Raw genomic sequence first — 21,004 nt, forward strand, 5'->3', positions numbered from 1 at the left:
TGTTGTAAATCTTTTCATTTTGTTTTATCCTTGAGAGTTCACTACCTAGGTTGGTATCCAGTTGATGCAGGGTGCATCCTAGATTCAGGTAGCTGTTTGATGTTGTTAGATCTCTAACCAAAGGACTCCCTTTAAACATTCTTGCAAGTTTGGTTTGGTTTTTACATATTCCCTTAATTTATGTTTATCTGGAAATGTCCTAATTTTCCCATCATATTTGAGCAAGAGTTTTGCAGAATATATTATTCTTGGTAGATAATTTTTTTTTCTTTCTAGGTTTTATATATGTCATCCCATTGCCTTCTGGCCTGCAAGGTTGCTATCTAGTAATCAGAGCTTAGTCTTAATGTTTCCCCTCTGTACATGACTTTTTGTTTTTCTTGAGCTGCTCTCAGGATTCTCTCTTTGTCTTTGGTTTTAGCAAGGGTTCTTATGTCTTGGTGATTTTCTTTTGGAGTCTATCCTTTATGGGTTCATTGAGCTTCTTGAATGGTTAGCTCTACATCTTTCATAACATTAGGAATGCTTTCTGTCAGCAAATTTTCAATGATCCTCTGTTTTCAGTTTTCTCCTCCTGTTCTGGAACTTCGATCACACAAAATTTTTTACTTTTGATTGTATCCCACATTGATCTCAGAGTTTCTTCGTTTTTCTTCATTCTTACCTGATTTTTCCTCAAAGTGGAATCAAAAGACTGGTCTTCAGTTTCACTGATCGCATCTTGCATTGTTTCAAATTTGCTCCTAAAACCTTCTATGGTAATGTCCATTTCTGAGGTCTTGTTTATTGTCTGGATTTCTAATTGTTGTTTTTATATGATTTCTAGTTGTTTATTTTGACATTTAGCTCCTATATTATTTTCCTGAATTCTTCCATTGCTTTGTCTGTCTTTTCCATGATTTTGGCTATTTTTCCTTTATTTTCATCTGCGTTTTCCTTCATCTGTTGGAGAACCCTGCATATTACAGTTTTGAATTCCCCATCAGGTAATTCCAGTGCCTTTTCTTCTACTGGAAGGTCATCTGGTGTTTTATTTTAGATGCCTCTGGAGCCATCCTGTCCTGTTTTTAAATAGGTTTTCATATTGTTTGCTGCCTTCAGGACATTCAGGAATTATTTTCTTCATTTACTGAGTATAGATTGGTTTGTTTTGGCCTGCTTTTTGTTTTATTTGGATATATTTTGGCAGACGGGATTGGTGTTCTTTGTTGTTTGCTCATCTGTGGGCATGATATGTCTCACCATCTTGTCCAGGTGGGCAGGGCTTGCTTGTTCAGTTATGGTGCAGCAGAGAGGGTCCAGAACGGGTGGAAGAGTGGGGATGGGTAGTTTGTAGCACGAACTGGGGCCAAGGGGGCAGGGATGGGGGGCAGTGTAGTGTGGGGTGCAGGGGACCATGTTGGTGCCACTCAGGGGTGCGGCACTCAGCACACAGTGCAGATAGGCAGGAGGGAAAGGATACAAAGTGTTGTGTGGAGCTAAAGGTGTGGGTGAAAGAAGAGAAAGAAAAACAAAACCAGAGAAAAACGAAGGAAGAAAAAAGTATATAAAACGGGTGCTGTAGTATTCGGTAGGTGGGGGCGAGGAAGACCCGGCAGGGCCTTGAGCTGGTGGCTCTCTAGCCAATCGATGTGGTTCGGCCTGTCTAGAAGGGGCATGGGCAGCACACAAGGATAGGTGGGTGGGAGAAAGGAAAGGAAACAGGAGAAAGAGAGGGAAGAAACTAACACACAAAATAAATTTGAATAAATAATAGAAAAAGTAAAAACAACAACAAAAAATATATATGGTGATGGGGGAGCTGGCCATTGGGGGTGAGAGGGAATTAGGGTGGTGGCAAGCTGATGTCTGTCTCACCAGGTGGCACAGCACAGCCCATCAGAAAAGAGCAGAGGCACCATAAGGCCTAGGCGGGAGAGAGAAGGAAAAAGGAGAAGGGGAAAGATAAAGAAAAAGAAAAATATGGTGCTGAGGGAGTCGGCCTGTGGGGACAACGCAGACCCAGGGAGGCTGTATGCCAGAGGCTGTTCAGCTGAGTGGTACAGCGCAGCCTGCCAAGAATTGGGGAGGGGCCGGTGCACAGGTCTAGGTGGGTGGGAGAAAGGAAAGGAAGGTAGGGAGAGAGAGAATAAGAACAAAACCAAACAAAAAATAAGTAAATGGCACTGAGGGAGCTGGTTGGTGATGGTGGTGCAGACCTGGAGAGGCCAGGAGCAGTGACTCTCCATCTGAGCGGTGCACCACCACTGGGAAGGCGGGAGGAAGGAAAGGACAGAGAGAGAAGACACTAAAAAAAACAAAAAACAAAGCAAACAAACCAAAACATCACAGCCCATCAAGAAGCAGGTGTGAGAAAGGAAAGTAAGGAAGGGAGAGAGAAGCAAAACAAGCCAAAAAAGAAAAAAATACATCAAAAAACAAAACCAAAAAAAAAAAAAGAACACAAAAAAATGGCGCTGAAGGGGATCAGCCAGTGGGGGCGGGAAGGACACTGGTGGCACTGAGCTCCTGTGTCTCCAGCCAAGCAGCTGTGGCCCGTTGGAAAGCAGTGGAGGCCGCACAGAGGGGAAGAAAGGTAGGGGTGGAAAAGCGTGTATCCCTGGTTATCAGCTGCTCTGTCTCCTGTTGGTAGCTCCATGAAGTTGCATTCCTGTACTCCTATCCATGGTCTTTGGTGGCTGAGGTCCAAGATGGCGAATCTGGGTGGCAGTGAGCCAGAATCTCTCTGGCAGAGTGACTGTGGCCTGTTGGAAAGTGGCAGAGGCCTTGCAAAGGGAAGAAAGGTGGGGGATGGGAAAGCATGCATCCCTGGCCACCAGGTGCTCTGTCTCCTGTTGGGAGTTCAACGAAGTTGCCTTCCCGCACTCCCTGTCTGTGCTCCCTGGTGGATGAAGTTCAAGATGGTGTATCCATGCCGTGTCAGCTGGTAGGGGACCTCCACTCCACAGCTTTGCTCATTCTCTGTTCTCTGTCAGCTTCTTATTCCATTCAGGGCTTGATCAAGATCTTTATTCCTTCATTTGGTGCTTAGGGTTCCAGGATTGACATTTGTATCAGTTTTACTTAGTTTTTTGGGTCTTTGCTGCAGAGGGACAGCATGGTGCTTCTGTCTATAGTGCCATGTTGGCTCCGCCTCCTAGAAGAAATATATTGTTATGTCACACACCACTGGACCCCTAGAAATTTCACTGAGGGAGAAGGCACCTGAATTTTTGTCAGATTTATTTCCCACACTCTGGCATGCAAATATTTCACCAATAAGTCCAGATTCATTGACACTTCATCCTTACTAAGTCCAATCAACATAATGTCATCAATTTAATCGACCAGTGTGACATCTTGTGGAAGACAAAGGTGATCAAGGTCCCAGTAGACTAAATTATGACATAGGGATAGAAAGCTGATGTAGCCCTGAGGTAAGCAACTGATGGTGTATTGCTGGCCTTGCCAGCTGAAGGCAAACAGCTTCTGGTGATTCTTCAAAACAAGTATGGAGAAAAAGGCATTAGCTAGATCAATAGCTGCATAGCAGGTACCAGGAGCTGTATTAATTTGCTCAAGTAATGAAACCACATCTGGAACAGTAGCTGAAGATCCCTTTGGGGAAGGCTGGGAGGAAAATAACTGTATGTATTTTTGTGTAGTGGGGTCCTTCCTCAAGGGGACCCCGCCTCCCATTCATTCAAGGGGTTGTGAATCTATAAACTGGCTCAAGTCTGGGAATTGATTGAGGGGCCGTGACTCTCTATTCAGGCGATTTGAGTTAGGCTGTCTTTCACTTGATCTAGAATTCTTCAACTTGTACATATCAAGTAAATATTTAGTAGATTTCCCATCTATTTCACTCCTAGGGACACAATGACTTAGTAAACAATGCCATAAGTCCATATGAGTCCATACTATTATGATCACTGCTTTGACTCCACTGTTCATTACGGCAACCACGCCTACCTTGTCTTTGTCGATTGAGTGTTGCCACTTGGCCCCTACCACCACATGGTCCAATCAGCCCCACTGTAGTTAGGTGTGTTAATTCAGTTAGGGCAGTTCCTACTGTCAAATCGGACTTATATAAAATCGCAATCACAGCAGTCTTCAAGGATGCTGGGGCTCCCTTTACAAATTTGTTCCACACCGTTGTGGTAAAAGATGTCTCTTCTAGGCACTCCACGTGTGGGTCTGTGGGCCTAACCTGATAAATCTACTCTAACATGCCAATTTCCATAAGTCTTTGGATACCTTCTTCCACAGTATACCACGGCATGTCTGGTACTTCAACTTCATTCAGTGTAGGTCACCACGTAGTCCATGCTGCAGTGACCCAACCAAATAAACTATTAGATCCTTCCCTACTTCACAAGATGAAACAGTAAATGAAGAATCTGTCATTAGTGAGCCCATATCAATAAACTCAGACTGATACATCTTTATGTTCCTTGTACCATTATCTCACACCCTTAATAGCCATTCCCACACATATTCCCCAGGATTCTGTTTGTACATATTAGAAAGGCAAGCAGTTCTTTTGGAATGTAGCGTATCTCCTCATGGAGCCCTGATGGTGCAGTGGTTAGGAGCTTGGCTGCTAAACAAAAGATTGGCAGTTTGAATCCACTAGCTGTTCCTTGGAAACCCTATGAGGCATTTCTACTCTGTTCTATATGGTCACTGTTAGTCAGAATCTACTCTACAGCAATGAGTTTGTTTGCTTGTTTGTTGTTGTTTTATACCTCCTCCTGTGTCACATTTTGTACTTCACCTTTTGGGGCTCACCGGGATTTAAGTGCAGTTATAGGTTTAGAAACACAAATGGGTGGTGATGTGTCCTGAGAACACTCAGCAATGTTTTGTAAGGCATCTTCCTCAGGTGATGCCCAAGCAATGACTCATGCTCCTTCCTAGGCAATAACTCAAATGCCATTCCAGGCAATATCTCTGACAAAGACTCTTTGGACACAGCTGGGTTAATCTCATCAGATGGGGTGGAGTGGCTAATGGTTTTACTGGGGAGGGTGGCTTGGCAGACAAAACTGGAGTTATCTCTTCAGATCAGAGTGAGAGGGCTGGTTCTGTTGGCAGGAGTGATTCAACAGAATCTAGGGGCTCAGCTTCCTGATTATCTGCCCATATGTCCCTATCCCAACTTTCAGGATCCCATTTCTTCCCAATTAATGCCCTCACTTTAACTTCAGACACCATTCAACGTTGGGAATTCAATTGACATTGTAATTCAGCCACTCTTACTATAAGAATCTACTTTTGGTTTTCAGCAATATCAGCTCTGTTACTATATAAGAAACAAGGCTTTCTTTCAGGGCACAAATGGCAACTTTGAGGTTGTTTATGCGGTGCTTGAGCTTTTACTCTGAAGCCTGGAGCTTGTCTCTTTCTTTCACCACTTTGTCTAGCTAAAGTAGCACCAACCAACCAGCTTCCTTACACTTCTCTTTCTGACAAAATTGTAAAGGATGAAACATGCGATGACCCAGAGCCTCATCTCTCACCAATACTTGATCTATTGGTGGTGATATTTTTGTGTATTTCTATTGCAACCTCATGTCATGGTGAGCTGAGCCATCAATATCTTTAAGACTAACCGGACTTGAGAAACAATTTAGAAAAATCATTCTTGCAACTTTGTTTCTCTAGAACCACTCTTGGTACCAAATGTCTTAGGCTGAGTTCTCTAGAGAAGCAAAACCAGTATATATATATGGGTCAGACGTCAGGCAGGAGGCTTCTCCTGACTCATGCATATGCAGGGGCTGATGAACCCAAGATCAGCAGGTCAGACAGCAGGCTGCTGGCTCACAGGCTCTGGAGGCCAACAAATCCAAGATCAGCCAGTAAGCTGCTAGCACAAGTCCCAAGAACCAGAAGTCAGATGATGACAAGCAGGATGCAGAATCCAGAGCAACAGCCTTGTTGGAACATCCATTTATATACTGCAGGCAGGCCACACCCCCAAGAAAACTCCCTTTTAACTGATTAGCTGCTCATAGCTGATCTCATCGTGGAGTTGATTTCACCATTACATAACTGCTAAATTACATCATTACATAACTGCCAAAGTACATCAGAACTGCCAAATCATCGAGAATCATGGCCCAGCCAAGTTGACACAAAACTTTAACCATCATACCCCTATACCTGTGGTTATAACCCCATTGGGGAATGGATTTTATTATGTTAATGAGGCAGTATTGTTGTAGGGTGTGTCTCAAATCCATCTCTTTTGAGATATGAAAGAGCAGATTAAGCAAGCAAGCAAGTACAAATGAAGGGGAAGATACACATGACATGATCACCAAGGAACCTAGGAATAGAAGCTGAAAAGAGACAAAGACCTTCTCCCAGAGCAGACAGAAAGAAAGCCTTCTTCTAGAGCTGGCACTCTGACTTCAAACTTCTAGTCTCCTGAAGTGTGAGAAAATAAATTTCTATTCATTAAAGCCACCCGCTTGTGGTATTTCTGTTATAGCAGCACTAGATAATTAAGATACTACATATCCAATCACTTGGAAAACTTTGAAAAAGTTAAGTACCCTGGAGATTCTGATTTGTGAATTCTGGAGTGAGAGCCAGGAATCTGTAAAAGTGATATAAAGTTTATGTTAATTTATTAAGGGAATTCCTATTCTGACACAGCTAGCTATGTGAGTCTTGAGACTGGTCCCTTATTTCAGTGCTTTTCAAACTCTAATGTGTATGCAAGTCACTTGCATATCTTACTAAGAGGCAGATTCTGATTCAGTAGGACTGGGCTAGTTCCCAAAAATCTGCAGTTCCAGCAAGCTCCCAGATGAATCCATGCTTCTGCTCCAGTGATCACACTTTGAGTAGTAAGATCTTACAGGATCTTTCAACATTTCAACAGGTAAATGACAGAAGGCATTCCCCTAGGCAGTTCCTGCCACTGGAATATTTTCTTGAAGTTGTATCTAAACATCCTTTAGCAGAGCTAGAGTACACAATTTGCAAAGTACTTGACTTATCTTTACTATGTATCCTACTATCAAGTAGACAGAAATTATTACCCCCATTTACAGACAAAGTAACACAAAAAGATGAGAGGTACTAATAATGTCACAATGCAGAGACAAAATTAAAATTTACATAATTTTCAATGTGTTCAACACAGCTATGGTTACAATAGTGAAATAATGGAGAAAAACATAGATGTCAGCAACAGAGGACTGCTTAAATAAGATATAAGACAATCTTACAATCAAATACTAGACATCTATTTAAAAAAGAACATGAAATACAATGAAAAAATGTTCATGATAAGTGAAAAAAATTACAAAATCTTATAGTATGATCCCATTTGTGAAACAAAAACATATAAACATTCATATACAGATTTATGCAAAAGAAAAAGTCCAGAAAGATATATACCGAAATGTTTAAAGCATCCTCAAAGTAGTGGAATTTCAGGTGATTTTGATGTTTGCTTGCTTATATTATATAGTATTTCCACTATGACATATACCTTATAAAATTATTAAAGGTAAAAATGAGATGAGGAAGAAGCCAAGCAAACCCTACACATACACACACCTTTTAAAGAACACTTGACTGATAAGTAACTTGCTTTCCAAAGAGTGGTCAAGAGACTTCCCACATTAGAAGCACTTACAAAGCTAGTTAAAATTGCAGAGTCTTGCACACACCCTAGACTTACTGAATCGGAATCTCTGACAATAGGCCCAGGAATCTGCATATGAAGCAAACATATAAAGTTTGAAAACCATGGTGTTAACCAAAAAGCTTCCTAGAAATGCAGGGACCTGGACTAAATTTCAATCTATCAGGATGGCAACCTACAGCAAATTTAGAATAGGTGAAATCGTGGTACTTTATACATACATACCCACACTCACAGAGACCACTAGAATTTAAAGGGCCAGAAACAAGAACACATTAGCTGCTGAGTTTAATGCTACACCATGTAGGAGGCAGCAGGATGCAATGAAGGAAGGACTGAGAGGGGATAATAGGGAGGAAAAAAGCAATCAAAACCAACATGACTCAAGTGTCTACATGGACTAACCAGGCATTTTCTCAGCAACCCCTCATGGCTGACTGAGTATGAGTCTCATTCCACAGGTCAGTAAACTTAGGCCAAGAGAGGTTAAGTAACTGGTCCAAGGTGGCACAATTATTAAGAAGGACCAGAATTTGAACTCTGGCATTCTGACTCAAAAGTGTCTGTTCTTTCCACCACTGAGGAAGCTACAGCACTTTGTGATCAAGAGTATAGGCTTTGAAGGCAGAATACCTGTATTTGATTCTAGCTCCTGCCACTTACCAGCTGTGTAACCTTGGGCAAGTCACTTCAGCTCCCTGAGCCTCACTCACTTTCCCCATTAGTAAAATGGTGATGACAAGAAGAGTATCTAATTTTCACAGGGCTGCTGTGAGGATTAAAAATAGTATAAGTGAAACACTTAGCATGTAGTAAGTGACCCATAAATGATAGCTAGTGGTGCTCATAACAATAGAATATCATACTACCCAAGTTCTAGATTCGGAGCCCTGGTGGTGCAGTGATTAAGAGCTCAGCTGCTAACAAAAAGGTCGGTAGTTCGACAGCCACTCCTTGGAAACCTGCTAGGGAAGTTCTCTGTCCTACAGGGTCACTATGAGTCAGAATCGACTCAACGGCAACAGGTTTTGGTAAAGTCTAGATTCAGGTTCTGGAACTAATGCACCCAGTTTTTACCTCCCTTCTAGGGAGCTCTGGTGACACAGTGGTTAAAGTGCTCAGCTGCTAACCCAAAAGTTGGAGGTTCGAACCCATGAGCCACTCTGTGGCAGTCTGCTTCCATAAAGATGACTGTTGTTGTTAGGTGCCATCGAGTCAGTTCTGACTCATAGCAACCCTATGTATAACAGAGCTAAACACTGCCCAGTCCTGAGCCATCCTCACAATCATTGCTATGCTTGAGCACATCATTGTAGCCACTGTGTCAATCCATCTCATTGACAGTCTTCCTCTCTTTCACTGACCCTCTACCTTACCAAGCATGATGTCCTTCTCCAGGGACTGGTCCCTCCTGATAACATGTTCAAAGTATGTGAGACGAAGTCCTGCCATCTGTAAAGACTACAGCCTTGGAAACTCTACGGGGCAGTTTTACTCTGTCCTATAGGGTCACTATGAGTCAGAATCGACTTGACAGCAATGGGTTTGGTTTCTATTGGTTTTATTCAATCTTAATTGTAAGCATCCCATGTGAACACTGACCATTTCCCATGAGCTAATTGAGGTCACACAGGTTTTCCTTATATTTGACCTATATCTGTCTGAAACTATTCTTTTTTTTTTCATGGTTCATATGTTTTATTTATTTGGTGACGCATTCACTCAATTACTCAACAAACATTTAGTGAGGGCCTACTATGTGCCACATTCTGTAAGAGGTACTGGGAACAAAGGGGTAAAGCAGACAGACACAGTTTCTGCCCTGACGGCACTTAACAGATGAATTTCAGAAACAGACCAAGAAATCTCTCAAATGAATATGTAATTACAAATTCGGGTAAGTGCTGTACAGGAAAGACACAAAACATAAACTGAAACATTTCCGGAACATAAAAACACAAAATGAAAACTTTATAAGAAGGACAACCATTCTTGGTTCTAAGAAGAAAGGAACTTTTTCCAAACATGACATAGTGTTTTTTTCTTCCAGCTATGCAACTCTACCCTTAATGAATGCGATTTTGTCTGAAACTATTCTTATTATATCCTTTCTATGATGTTCTGTCCCCATTTAATCCTTCATTATTTAAAAGTACTATATAAATATTTATTATGGAACCAAATATCTAGGTAATTTAACCCTTTTTTCTAGGTAATTCAACTCTTCTCCTGTTGCTTCATTTCTCCCTTTCTAAACACTTTCCAGTTGACTAATTTTAGCAGATTCTGGTGATTACTTCTTCCATGAATTCTCTGTGAGAAACACAAAAGTATGGGGAACTCAAAGAATAAAAAAATAACCTTTGCTGCTCTGAAGAACACTACAAGAACCCAAAAAGTTTGCCTGAAGTGAACAGAAGAAAGAAATATATATCACACTGAATATATCCCTGACATTCCACACTCTCAAGTATTAGTAAACAATCAACCCATAAGGCATTCATTTACTAAAAGCTTTCAAAACAAGAAGAGTTTGGGGGATTTCCTATGGTTAATAAATTAATAGCATTTTCCTAAATAAAGTCATGATGGATTATTTCCCCCTTGAAACAATGGGGAAAGTAACAAGAGAAAGAAAAGACTGGTGTGAGCTCCTAAAAGGATCTAGGAAAGGAATATAATTTCAGGGAGTAGGGAAGACAAGCCCTTCCTTTTAATCCATGACACATTTTAATCCTGGATCACTCAGAAGACCAGGCCAGCTAAAACAAGAGTTTATTAAAAAATTATACACCCACCTGCAGCTCACACCAAGCAACCTCAACCCATGTTTCCGTGTCCAGTCCTTTATATACTGTTTTAAATGCTCCTCTTCCCAGCTCTATGTCAAATTTCAGGAATCTGCCACTAGGAGAAGTAGCTACAGCCTTCATTTCTGCTTCTTCTTCCATTTCCTTTTCATTTTTCTCCTTGAAACAATCTTTTGAGGATTCTGAAATTGTCTTTGAACACTGTTCGTATTTAACTTCTTGTCCACCTCTTAGCATATTTGAAGGAAGTTTATCTACTCTTGGAAAATCTGTTGCAGCCTTTATTCTCTCATCTTTGGGGGAAGATTCAGCAACTCTGTCATCTTCTGTCATCTCAACACTCTTTCGGAAAAATCTCTTCCTTTCTACAGTTTCCCCAGAAGCATAGAAAGTACTGTTTTTTTCCTTCAGTCGAGTTTCCACTGTCAAAGTTGCAGCAATCTGAGGAACTATGTTTTCCAATGAAACTCCATCAGGTTTCTCAGAATCTTCTGTGCTAGCTGGCTCCCCTGAATCAGTAGCCATTGTAATTAATATTGGCACTAGATTTTTTTCCTTTTCTGCTCTTCAGTCCAGTTACATTTCAGGCATCAGAATTATCAGAATGAACTTCTTTTTATGTGTTCATATATTTCCATAGCAACCTGAAGGGGAAAAATGGATATTTTAAAATCACTCCACAAAGGAAATCATTAAGAAGTAAACAAGTCACCTGATTTTTTTAATCCCTTTTTTCTTAATAAGAAGTTTATTCTTTTTTCTGTCCAATCTTAGCAACCAGCAGACTCCAGGGAATGTTTCTTAATCTTGTTTACCATTATAGACCTCAGTGCCTAGCTGACTACTTGGCATATAGTTCTCTAACCTTCAAATGCATGAATGTTGGTTAAGAACCTAGTTCAAAACAAGTACCCAAATCGTGATTTTTGTCTAAAATTCTAGAATTAACACATAGTAGTTTTGAATAAAACAAATATTTGTTTATGATCTTGCCTGAAGATTTTAACGGAAAGAAACTACTGTCAATATTTATACACTACATTAAAAGAATGACAAGAAAGACTTAAAAACATGCATCCAGCAAGAATTCTTTGAACCAGCAAGAATCTGTGCAAAGACATTCATTCTAGCACTTACAATTTGGAAAAACTGTAACCAAACAGAAGCCTAAAAAACAAACAAACAAACAAACCCGTTGCCATTGAGTCGATTCCAACTCATACCGACCCTATAGGACAGAGAAGAACTGCCCCATAGGGTTTCCAAGGAGCGCCTAGTGGATTTGAACTGCCAACGTTTTGGTTAGCAGCTGTAGCTCTTAACCACTATGCTACCACAGTTTCCAAAAGAAGCCTAATAGGGGTTTAAATATCTCACCATGAGGTATGATACATCATTAAAAATAACACTGTAATTTTTAATGAGATGAAAGACGTTTCCTTTATCTGATTAAATGAAAAAAGAAATATATACAACAAGCTTCCATTTTTTAAAATAAATAATTTATATATAAATTGTGTGTGCGTGTGTGTGCGTGCGCACGCGCACAAGGGTATATACGCACATTTTGTGTGAATATACGTAAGGCTAGAAGGCATACAGTAAAATGATAACAGGGGTTATTAACTTGGAATAGTGGATTATGGACTTTTGTGTCTTTCTACTTCTCTGCATTTTCTAAAACTTTCCACAATATACACGTGCTACATCTGTATATAAGGAAAAAAAGTTTTTTCAAGCGGATGGTCAAATCACCAACAAGAAAAGTCTTCCCTTCTCACCACAAAGTTAAGCCTGTATACCTGTTATTATGTTAAGTGCCTTAAAACCCAACCAAACCAAATCCACTGCTGTCAAGTTGATTCCAACTCACAGCAACCCTACAGGACAGAGTAGAACTGCCCCATAGCATTTAAAAGCTATAACCTTTACAAAAGGAGCCCTGGTGGCACAGTGGTTAAGCACTCGACTGCTAACTGAAAGGTAGGCAGTTCAAACCCACCAGTCACTCCACAAGAGAAAGATGTGGCAGGCAGTCTGCCTCTGTAAAGATTACAGCCTTAGGAACCCTATGAGACAGTTCTGCCCTGTCCTACAGGGTCACTATGAGTCAGCATCAACTTGACAGTAAAAGGGTAATCTTTACAGAAGCAGATTGCCACATCTTTCTCACATGGAGTGGCTGGTGGGTTTGAGGCTGGTGGGTTCGAACCACCAACCTTTCAGTTAGCAGCCAAGCGCTTAACCACTGTGCTACCAGGGCTCCTTGTTACCATTACACCACCAGGGCTCCTTGTTATGTGCCTTAAAGGGCACAATTTGTCACAAAGACTTGCTAAGAAGGATGTCAAACCATGCTCAATATCATTAGCCATAAAGAAAATGCAAATAAAAACCACAATGAAATACTATTTCACACCCACTAGGATGGCATTATCAGAAAAATGGAAAATAACAAGTGCTAGTGAGGATGTGGAGAAATTGGAACTCTCATGCATTGTTGGTAGGAAAGCAAAATCCTATGGAAAACTCTGGAGGTTCCTCCAAAAGTTAAACATAGAATTACCATATAACCCAGCAATTGTGCTCCTAAATATACATACAAAAGAATTGAAAACAGGGACTCAAACAGATACTTGTACACAAGCATTATTCACAATAGCCAAAAGGTGGAAAAAGCCCAAATGTGCATCATCAATAGAAGAATGAATAAACAAAATGTGGCATACACACAACGGAATATTTTTCAGCCATAAAAAGAATAAAGTTCTAATACATGCTACAACATGCATGAACCTTGGAAACATACTAAATGAAATATGTGAGACACAAAAGGACAGATATTACATGATTCCATTTCTATGAAATATCTAGAACAGGCAAATGCATACAGACAAAAATAGGGAGTTATTGTTTAAGGGGTACTATATTTCTGTTTAGGGTAATGAAAACTTTTGGAAATAGTGGTGAAGACTGCACAGCATTATGAATATACCACCATTGAATTCTACACTTAAAAATGGTTAAAATGTCAAATATTATCTACTATATATTTTACCACAATAAATTTTTTTAAAAGAGAATGATGCCAAACCAAGAATATACAGAAATATTAAATTTGAAAAACTGGAGGAAAAAACAAAATAGGAAGAAATACCTCAAACTGTTCTAAACATTCAATGCAATTCCTATCAAAATTCCAAAAAAATTGCAGAAACTGACAAGCTGATCCTAATATTCACATGGAAATTCCAGGGATCCAGAATAGGCAAAACAATTTTGAAAAAGAAGAACAAAGCTGGAGGACTCACACTTTACAATTTCAAAACCTACTACAAAGCTACAGTAATGAAGACAGTATAGTACTGACATAAGGATAGACACAGAGAAGTGGAATAAAAATTGAGTCCAAGAATAAACCCACATAGTTAAGGTCAACTGATTTTCAACACGGGTGCCAAAACAATTCAATGGGGAAACCAATAAATGGTGCTGGGGCAACTGGATATCAACCAGTAAAAAAAATGAAGTTGGACCTATGCCTCAGATTATATATAAAAATTAACTCAAAATGGATCACAGACCTAAATTTAAAACCTCAAACTATAAAACTCTTAGGAGAAAAGACAAGTGTAAATCATTGTGACCTGGATAAGGCAGACTGCTTATATATAACAATGATAGCACAAGCAACAAAATAAAAAACATATAAATTGAACTTCATCAAATTAAAAACATTTGTGTTGCACAGGACACCATAAAGAATGTGAAAAGTCAAAACACAGACTGGAGAAAATACTTCCAAGTGATATATCTGATAAGAAACGCATAAAGAACTCTTACAATTCAACAATGAAAAGACAAATAATCCAATTTAAAAGTAAGTAAAGAATCTGAATGGACATTTCTCTAAAGGAGATATACAAATAGCCAATAACCACATGAAAAGATGTTCCACATCATTACTCATTGTTGTTGTTAGTTGCTGTTGAGCCAATTCCAACTCATGGCAGCCCAATGTGACCCCATGTGTACAGAGCAAAACCACTCCATAGAGTTTTCACCACTGTGACCTTTCAGAAGCAGATCGCCAGGCCTGTCTTCCAAGGTGCCCCTGGGTGGGTTCAAATCACCAACCTTTCAGCTAGTAATCTAGTGCTTCACAACTAAAATGAGATACCACATCACACCCACAAGAATGACAATAAAAAGATAATAACAAGTGTTGACAAGGATGTGGAGAAAGTGAAATCCTCACACTTTGCTGGTGGGAATTTAAAATGGCGCAGCCACTTTGGAAGACAGTCTGGAAGTTCCCCAATAACTTAAGAGTTAATATACGAACCAGCAATTCCACTCCTAGGTATATACTCAAGATATATGAAATGAAAAGATAATGTCCAAACGAAAATTTTTATAAGAGTGTTCACAACAGCATTATTCATAACAGCCGAAAAGTGGAAACAATCCAAATTTCCATCAAATGATGAATAGATATTCTGAAAAGGAGATCAAGAAAACAACTCCATTTACAACAGCATCTAAGAGAATAAAATATCTAGGAATAAATTCACCCAATGATGTGAAAGATTTTTGCAAGGAAGATTACAAAACAGTACTGAAAGAGACTAAAAAAAACCTAATAGACGGAAAGACATCGTATGCTCACGGATTGGAAAGCTTAATATAGACAAGATGTCAATACTATGCAAAGTGATCTACGTACACAATGCAATCTCGACTAAATATTCAACAGCATTGTTTACAGACATGGAAAAACTAATCATCAATTTTATATGGAAAGACAAGAGACCCCGAATAGCCAAAGCCATTTTGAAGAAGAATAAAGTAGGAGGCCTCATACTTCCTGACTTCCAAACATAGCACACAGCTACAGTAATCAAAATAGCCTGGTACTGGTTTAATAACAGACACACAGACCAATGGAATAGAACTGAAAATCCAGAAAGAATTCCAAACATTTATGGTCAACTGATTTTCAAAAAGGGTGTCAAATCCATTCAATGGGGAAGGAACAGTCTCTTCAACAAATGATACAGGTAAAACTGGATTTCCACATGCAGAAAAATGAAACAAGATCCATACCTCACACCACACACAAAAACTAATTCAAAATGGGTCAAGGGTCTAAATGTTAAATCTAAAACCATAAAGTTCTTGGAAGAAAATATAGGAGCAAAGCTTCAGGACCTGATGTTTTTCAGTGACAGATTATCAAATACAACAGTGAATGCACAAGCAACAGAAAATAAAATAGATAACTGGGACCTCACAAAAGTTAAATACTTATGTTCATGAAAAGAATTATCAACAGAGTAGAGACAACCCAGAGGCTGGGAAAAAATCTTCAGGAATGATATAGCTGATAAGGGTCTAATATCTAAAATATATGGAAAACTTCTACAACTTAATAACAAAAAGACAAATAACCCAATTAAAAACTGGGCAAAGTACATGAACAGACACTTCACCGAAAAGATATTCAAATGGCCAAAAGACACATGAAAAGATGCTCAACATGACTGGGCATCCAAACCTAAACCAAATCCACTGCTGTCAAGTCGATTCCAATTCACAGCAACCCTATAGGTCACAGCAGAACTGCTCTATAGGGTTTGAAGGCTACAAATCTTTAAGGAAGCAGACTACCACATATTTCTCCCAGGCAGCGGCTGGTGGGTTCAAACTGCTGACCTTTTGGTTAGCAGCTAAGCATTTTAACCAGTGTGCCACAAGGGCTCCTCATTAGCCACTAGAGGAATGCAAATAAAAACCACAATGAGATACCATTTCACACCCACTAATATGGCTAAGAAAAAAAGAACAGAAAATAACAAGTGTTGGAGGGGATGTTGAGAAACTGGAACCCACATCCATTGCTGGTGGGAATGCAAAATGGTACAGCTGTTGTGGAAAAAAAAGTGTAGAGGTTCCTCAAAAAACGTAAGAGGTAGAGAACTGGATTCTGAAAAGATGGTGGCATAAACAGACCATCCTTACAACCCTCCACCACAAATACAACAATAAATACAACAAAAAAAGGGTGCTCATCTTTGAGGGACTCTGAACAGGGAAGCAGAGGAAAGTGGAGAGAAACTGCAGACAGGCAAGAATCAATAAATCAATAACGAGTCATATACAATAGGAAAATCACTTCAGCCACCATCCCTGCCACTCCCCCGAGCCACGTGGACCACCAGCTGCTATGAACTGAAGAAGTACCCCAGCAGAAGAGCCTGCCTCCCAAATCACCACACCCCCTGCCTATACAAAGAGACAGGGCCCCAATCTTCTGCTCTAAAATCAACAAGGCGGATCTACCCTGGGGATCCATTTGGACTGCGCCAGCACCTCCTCCACCTGGACACTGTCAGTTGCAAGCCTACTGCAACTTGCTACAGAAGGCCCCTGCAGTGCAGTCTACTCCCACAGTCAACGCTCTACTTGCCTCCATGTACACGTAGCTGTGTGCAAGGAAGCAGACACCTTGAGTGGAGGCTGCACCCACAGCTAATATACTATGGGGCAGGCTCTGATAACAACAAGGAAGACTTCCCTGGGGGTCCGTTAGAGAAGTGTGACAACCCCTCCCCCACCAGGTAACTGTCGGCTGCTGGACTGATACTAACTCCTACAGAAGGTTCCCTACAGTGGAGCCAGGAGGTGGGCCACCTAAGTGGAGATAGCTCCTCCAACCATCACAAGGCCACTGGGGCTCTGAAACCAACAAGACAGATCTCTCCAAAGTCCTTCTGGGGAATGGGTTTGAACCGCCAACCTTTTGCTAAACAGCCAAGCACTTGACCACTTTGCCTCCAGGGCTCCTACATCATAGTTAGGCTCTCAAACAATAAAGATAGAGAACCATGGAAACAGTGAAAGAGAAGCAAACAGTACGTACAAAGGATCCCCATTAAGATTAAGTGCCATCACAGAGAGAGAGGCAACAGTAAGCGAACGGTGAAGATGGTGCCCACCAAAGACTTTTTTGCAGAAAGTAATTCAGGTAAAAACACCAAATACTGGGGGAAGTGAAAAAATCAACACCCTGGAAAATCCCAGTGCCCCAACAAAAAATCACAAGACACACAGAGAAATGATGGTCCATCCATATGAACATACGAACAAAGTGAAAGTGCATCTAGGATAACCAAATAAGTAAAAGAATGGGATAATACAACAATGTTAAATATAATCGAAGAGTTAAGGGAAAACATAGAAAAAGCTCTCAAATATATAAGGGAAAAACTACAAGCACAAAATGAGGATCTAAAATAAGAAATATTGCAACTAAAAGGGACAATAAATGAAATGACAAACACAATAAAAGGACTTAGCAACAGATTTAATCAGTCAGAAGAATTATCAAATTAGAGGATACGATAGTCAAAATTACAGAGGCTGAAGAGCAACAAGAACAGAGGTTCAAAAAGGCTGTGCACAGTTTAATGAAATACTTATCATAGGAATTCCAGAAGGAGATGAGAAAGAAAAAGACAAAGAAAAAGTATTTGAAGACTAATGAACCACAACTACCACAGCCTCCACCAGACTGAGTCCAGTACAACTAGCTGGTACCCAGCTACCCCCACCGAATGCTCTGACAGGGATCACAATAAACAGTTCCAGACAGAGCTGGAGAAAAATGTAGAACAAAATTCTAACTCACAAAAAAAAGACCAGACTTACTGGCCTGACAGAGACTGGAGAAACCCCAAGACTATGGCCCCCAGACACCCTTTTAGCTCAGTAATGAAGTCACTCCTGAGGTTCACCCTTCCGCCAAAGATTAGACAAGCCCATAAAACAAAACGAGACTAAAGGGGCACACCAGCCCAGGGGCAAAGACTAGAAGGCAGGAGGAGACAGGAAAGCTGATAATACGGAACACAAGATCAAGAAGGGAGAGTGATGCCATCTAAGATACTCAACTGGTCTCACCCCTTCGGGAACAAGGGACAATGAAGAGAATAGGATACAAAGAAAAGATTAGTCCAAATTACTAATGGACTACGGCTACCAAGGCCTCCACCAGACTGAGTCCAGTACAGCTAGATGGTGCCCGGCTACCACCACTGACTGCTCTGACTGGGATCACAACAGAGGGTTCTGGACAGATGTAGAGAAGGATGTAGAACAAAATTCTAACACATACAAAAAAGATCAGATTTACTGGCCTGACAGCCACTGGAGAAGCCTCGAGCATCTGGCCCCCAGACAACCTTTTAGCTCAGTGGTGAAGTCACTCCCGAGGTTCACCGTTCAGCCAGGGATTGGACAGACCCATAAAACAAAATGGGACTAATGAGGCACAGTAGTCCAGGGACAAGGACTAGAAGGTAGGAGGGGACAGGTAAGCTGGTGATAGGGAACCCAAGGTTGAGAAAGGACAGTGCTGACATCATGGGGTTGTTAACCATTGTCATAGGGCCATATGTGTACTAACTGTTTAATGAGAAACTGTTCTGTAAACCTTCATCTAAAGTACAAAAAAAAAAGAATTATCTATGTGAGATCAAATTGACAACAGCAACTCAAAAGGTTTGATGCGAAGCCTAAGGGGAGGTGAGTTGAACATAATGGTGATGGAATAATTTGGAAAAAGATAGTGAGAACAGCAGCACAACTGGAAGAACCTAATCAATGTCACTGAATTGTACATGTAGAAAATTTTGAAAAGGTGTATCTTTGGCTATGTATATTTTCACCAAGAAAGAAAAAAGGTCCTCAAGTGTCGAGGAGGGAGAGTGTTAACATGTCGTGGGGTTGTTAACCAATGCCATAAAACAATATGTGTACTGACTGTGTAATGACAAACTATTTGTTCTGTAAGCCTTCACCTAAAGTACAATTAAAAAAAAGCGTTGACGTGTCATGAGATTGTTAACCAATGTCATAAACAATATGCGTACTAACTGTTTAATGAGAAGCCAATTTGCTCTGTAAACCTTCATCTAAAGTACAATAAAATAATAAAAATGTTTTTAAAAGAATATTTGAAGAAATAATGACAGAATATTTCCCCAATCTAATGAAAGACACGAATCTACAAATCCAAGAAATATAAGGAACCTCAAGCACGATAAATCCAAAGAAATCCACACACCAAGACACATCATAGTTCCTCTCTCAACAAGTAAAAATAGAGAATCCTGAAGAAAAGCAATCACATACAAAGATCACCATTAAGTGCCGATTTCTCCTCCAAAACCTTGGAGGCCAGAAAGCAATGGAATGAAATATTTAAAGTACTAAAAGGAAAAAACTGACAACCAGGAATACTATACCCAGGAAAACTGTCCTTCAAGGGTGAAATTAAAACATTCCCAGACAAACAGAAGCTGAGAGAGTTCATATCCACCAGACCAACCCTACAAAAAATACTAACGAGAGTTCTGTAGGTGGAAGGAAAAAGACACTAGAAAGTAACTCAAAGACTTATATAAAGAAAAAAAAAAGATTCCTAGTAAAGGGAATTGTATGAACAAGTATAAGGGCTAGTAATAAGGTATCCATGCTTGATAACTCCAATTGTTTTCTCCTTCACACTTTTTAACGACAAACGTATAAAAACCAGGGATAAAATTATGTTACAGAGCACATGAAATATAAAGATGCAATCAGTAATAACAATAAGAAAATGGGTGAGGGGATCAGGAGAAATCATATAGGTATAGAATTTCTTGGATGTTACTGAAGTTGGTAACAACTTACCCTAGGATGTTATAAAAATAAGCAGTTAAAAGTAATATTTATGGTAACCACTACAAAAATAGCTTCAAAACATACAAACAAGGAAAGGAGAAGGAAACCAAAATAGCTCACTATAATAAACCAACAAACCACAAAAGCAAGCAATAGTAAAGAACAAAGACAAAGAAGGATTAAGACACACACACACACAAAAAAAATAAACAAATAAAAATAGCAGAATTAGGTCACTATTTATCAGTAATTTCAGTGAATGTAAATGGAATAAATACTCCAAGCAAAAGGCAGAGCGTGAACATACCCAAAAGTTAAAGAGAAGGGAACCAAAAAGACTCACTACAATAAACCAACAAAACACAAAAGCAAGCAATAGTAAAAAACAAAGACAAAAAAGAATTAAGACACACAAAAAACAAACAACAAAAGGGCAGAAGTTTCATCCATAATTACACTGAATATAAATGGCTTAATGCTCCAATCAAAAGGCAGAGAGTGGAAAAATGGATTAAAAAAACATGATCCAGCTACATGCTGTGTACAAGAAAATTATAACAGAATATCCAATGAACTGTATGACAACTGGATAATGTAGATAACATGGGCAAATTCTTGAAAGAATACAATCTACCCACACTAACTCAAGAGGAAAAAAGTCTCAACAGACCAATAAAAAGTGAAGAGAACAAATCAGTGATCAAAAACCTCCCCAAAAAAAAAAAAGTCTTGGAGCAGATGGCTTCACTGGGGAATTATACCGAACATTTAACCAAGAATTAACACCAACCCACCGGACTGAATCCAGTACAGCTAGATG

The 21,004-nt window shown here is 39.8% G+C and overlaps 1 protein-coding gene across 1 annotated transcript in view; it reads right to left on the reverse strand.

The window, feature by feature from the left end:
* The window catches only part of WNK3 (WNK lysine deficient protein kinase 3), a 312,303-nt gene that overhangs the window by 214,425 nt on the left and 76,874 nt on the right, over nt 1-21,004 (reverse strand). The window contains exon 3 of the mRNA XM_004389125.2: nt 10,447-11,102. Within this exon, the coding sequence (XP_004389182.1) occupies nt 10,447-10,983 (537 nt within the window). The 5' untranslated portion in view covers nt 10,984-11,102. The remainder of the gene's footprint in view (nt 1-10,446; nt 11,103-21,004) is intronic.

The sequence above is a fragment of the Trichechus manatus genome, unplaced genomic scaffold (assembly GCF_000243295.1).
Source record: "Trichechus manatus latirostris isolate Lorelei unplaced genomic scaffold, TriManLat1.0 scaffold00233, whole genome shotgun sequence".
Lineage (NCBI taxonomy): Eukaryota > Metazoa > Chordata > Mammalia > Sirenia > Trichechidae > Trichechus > Trichechus manatus.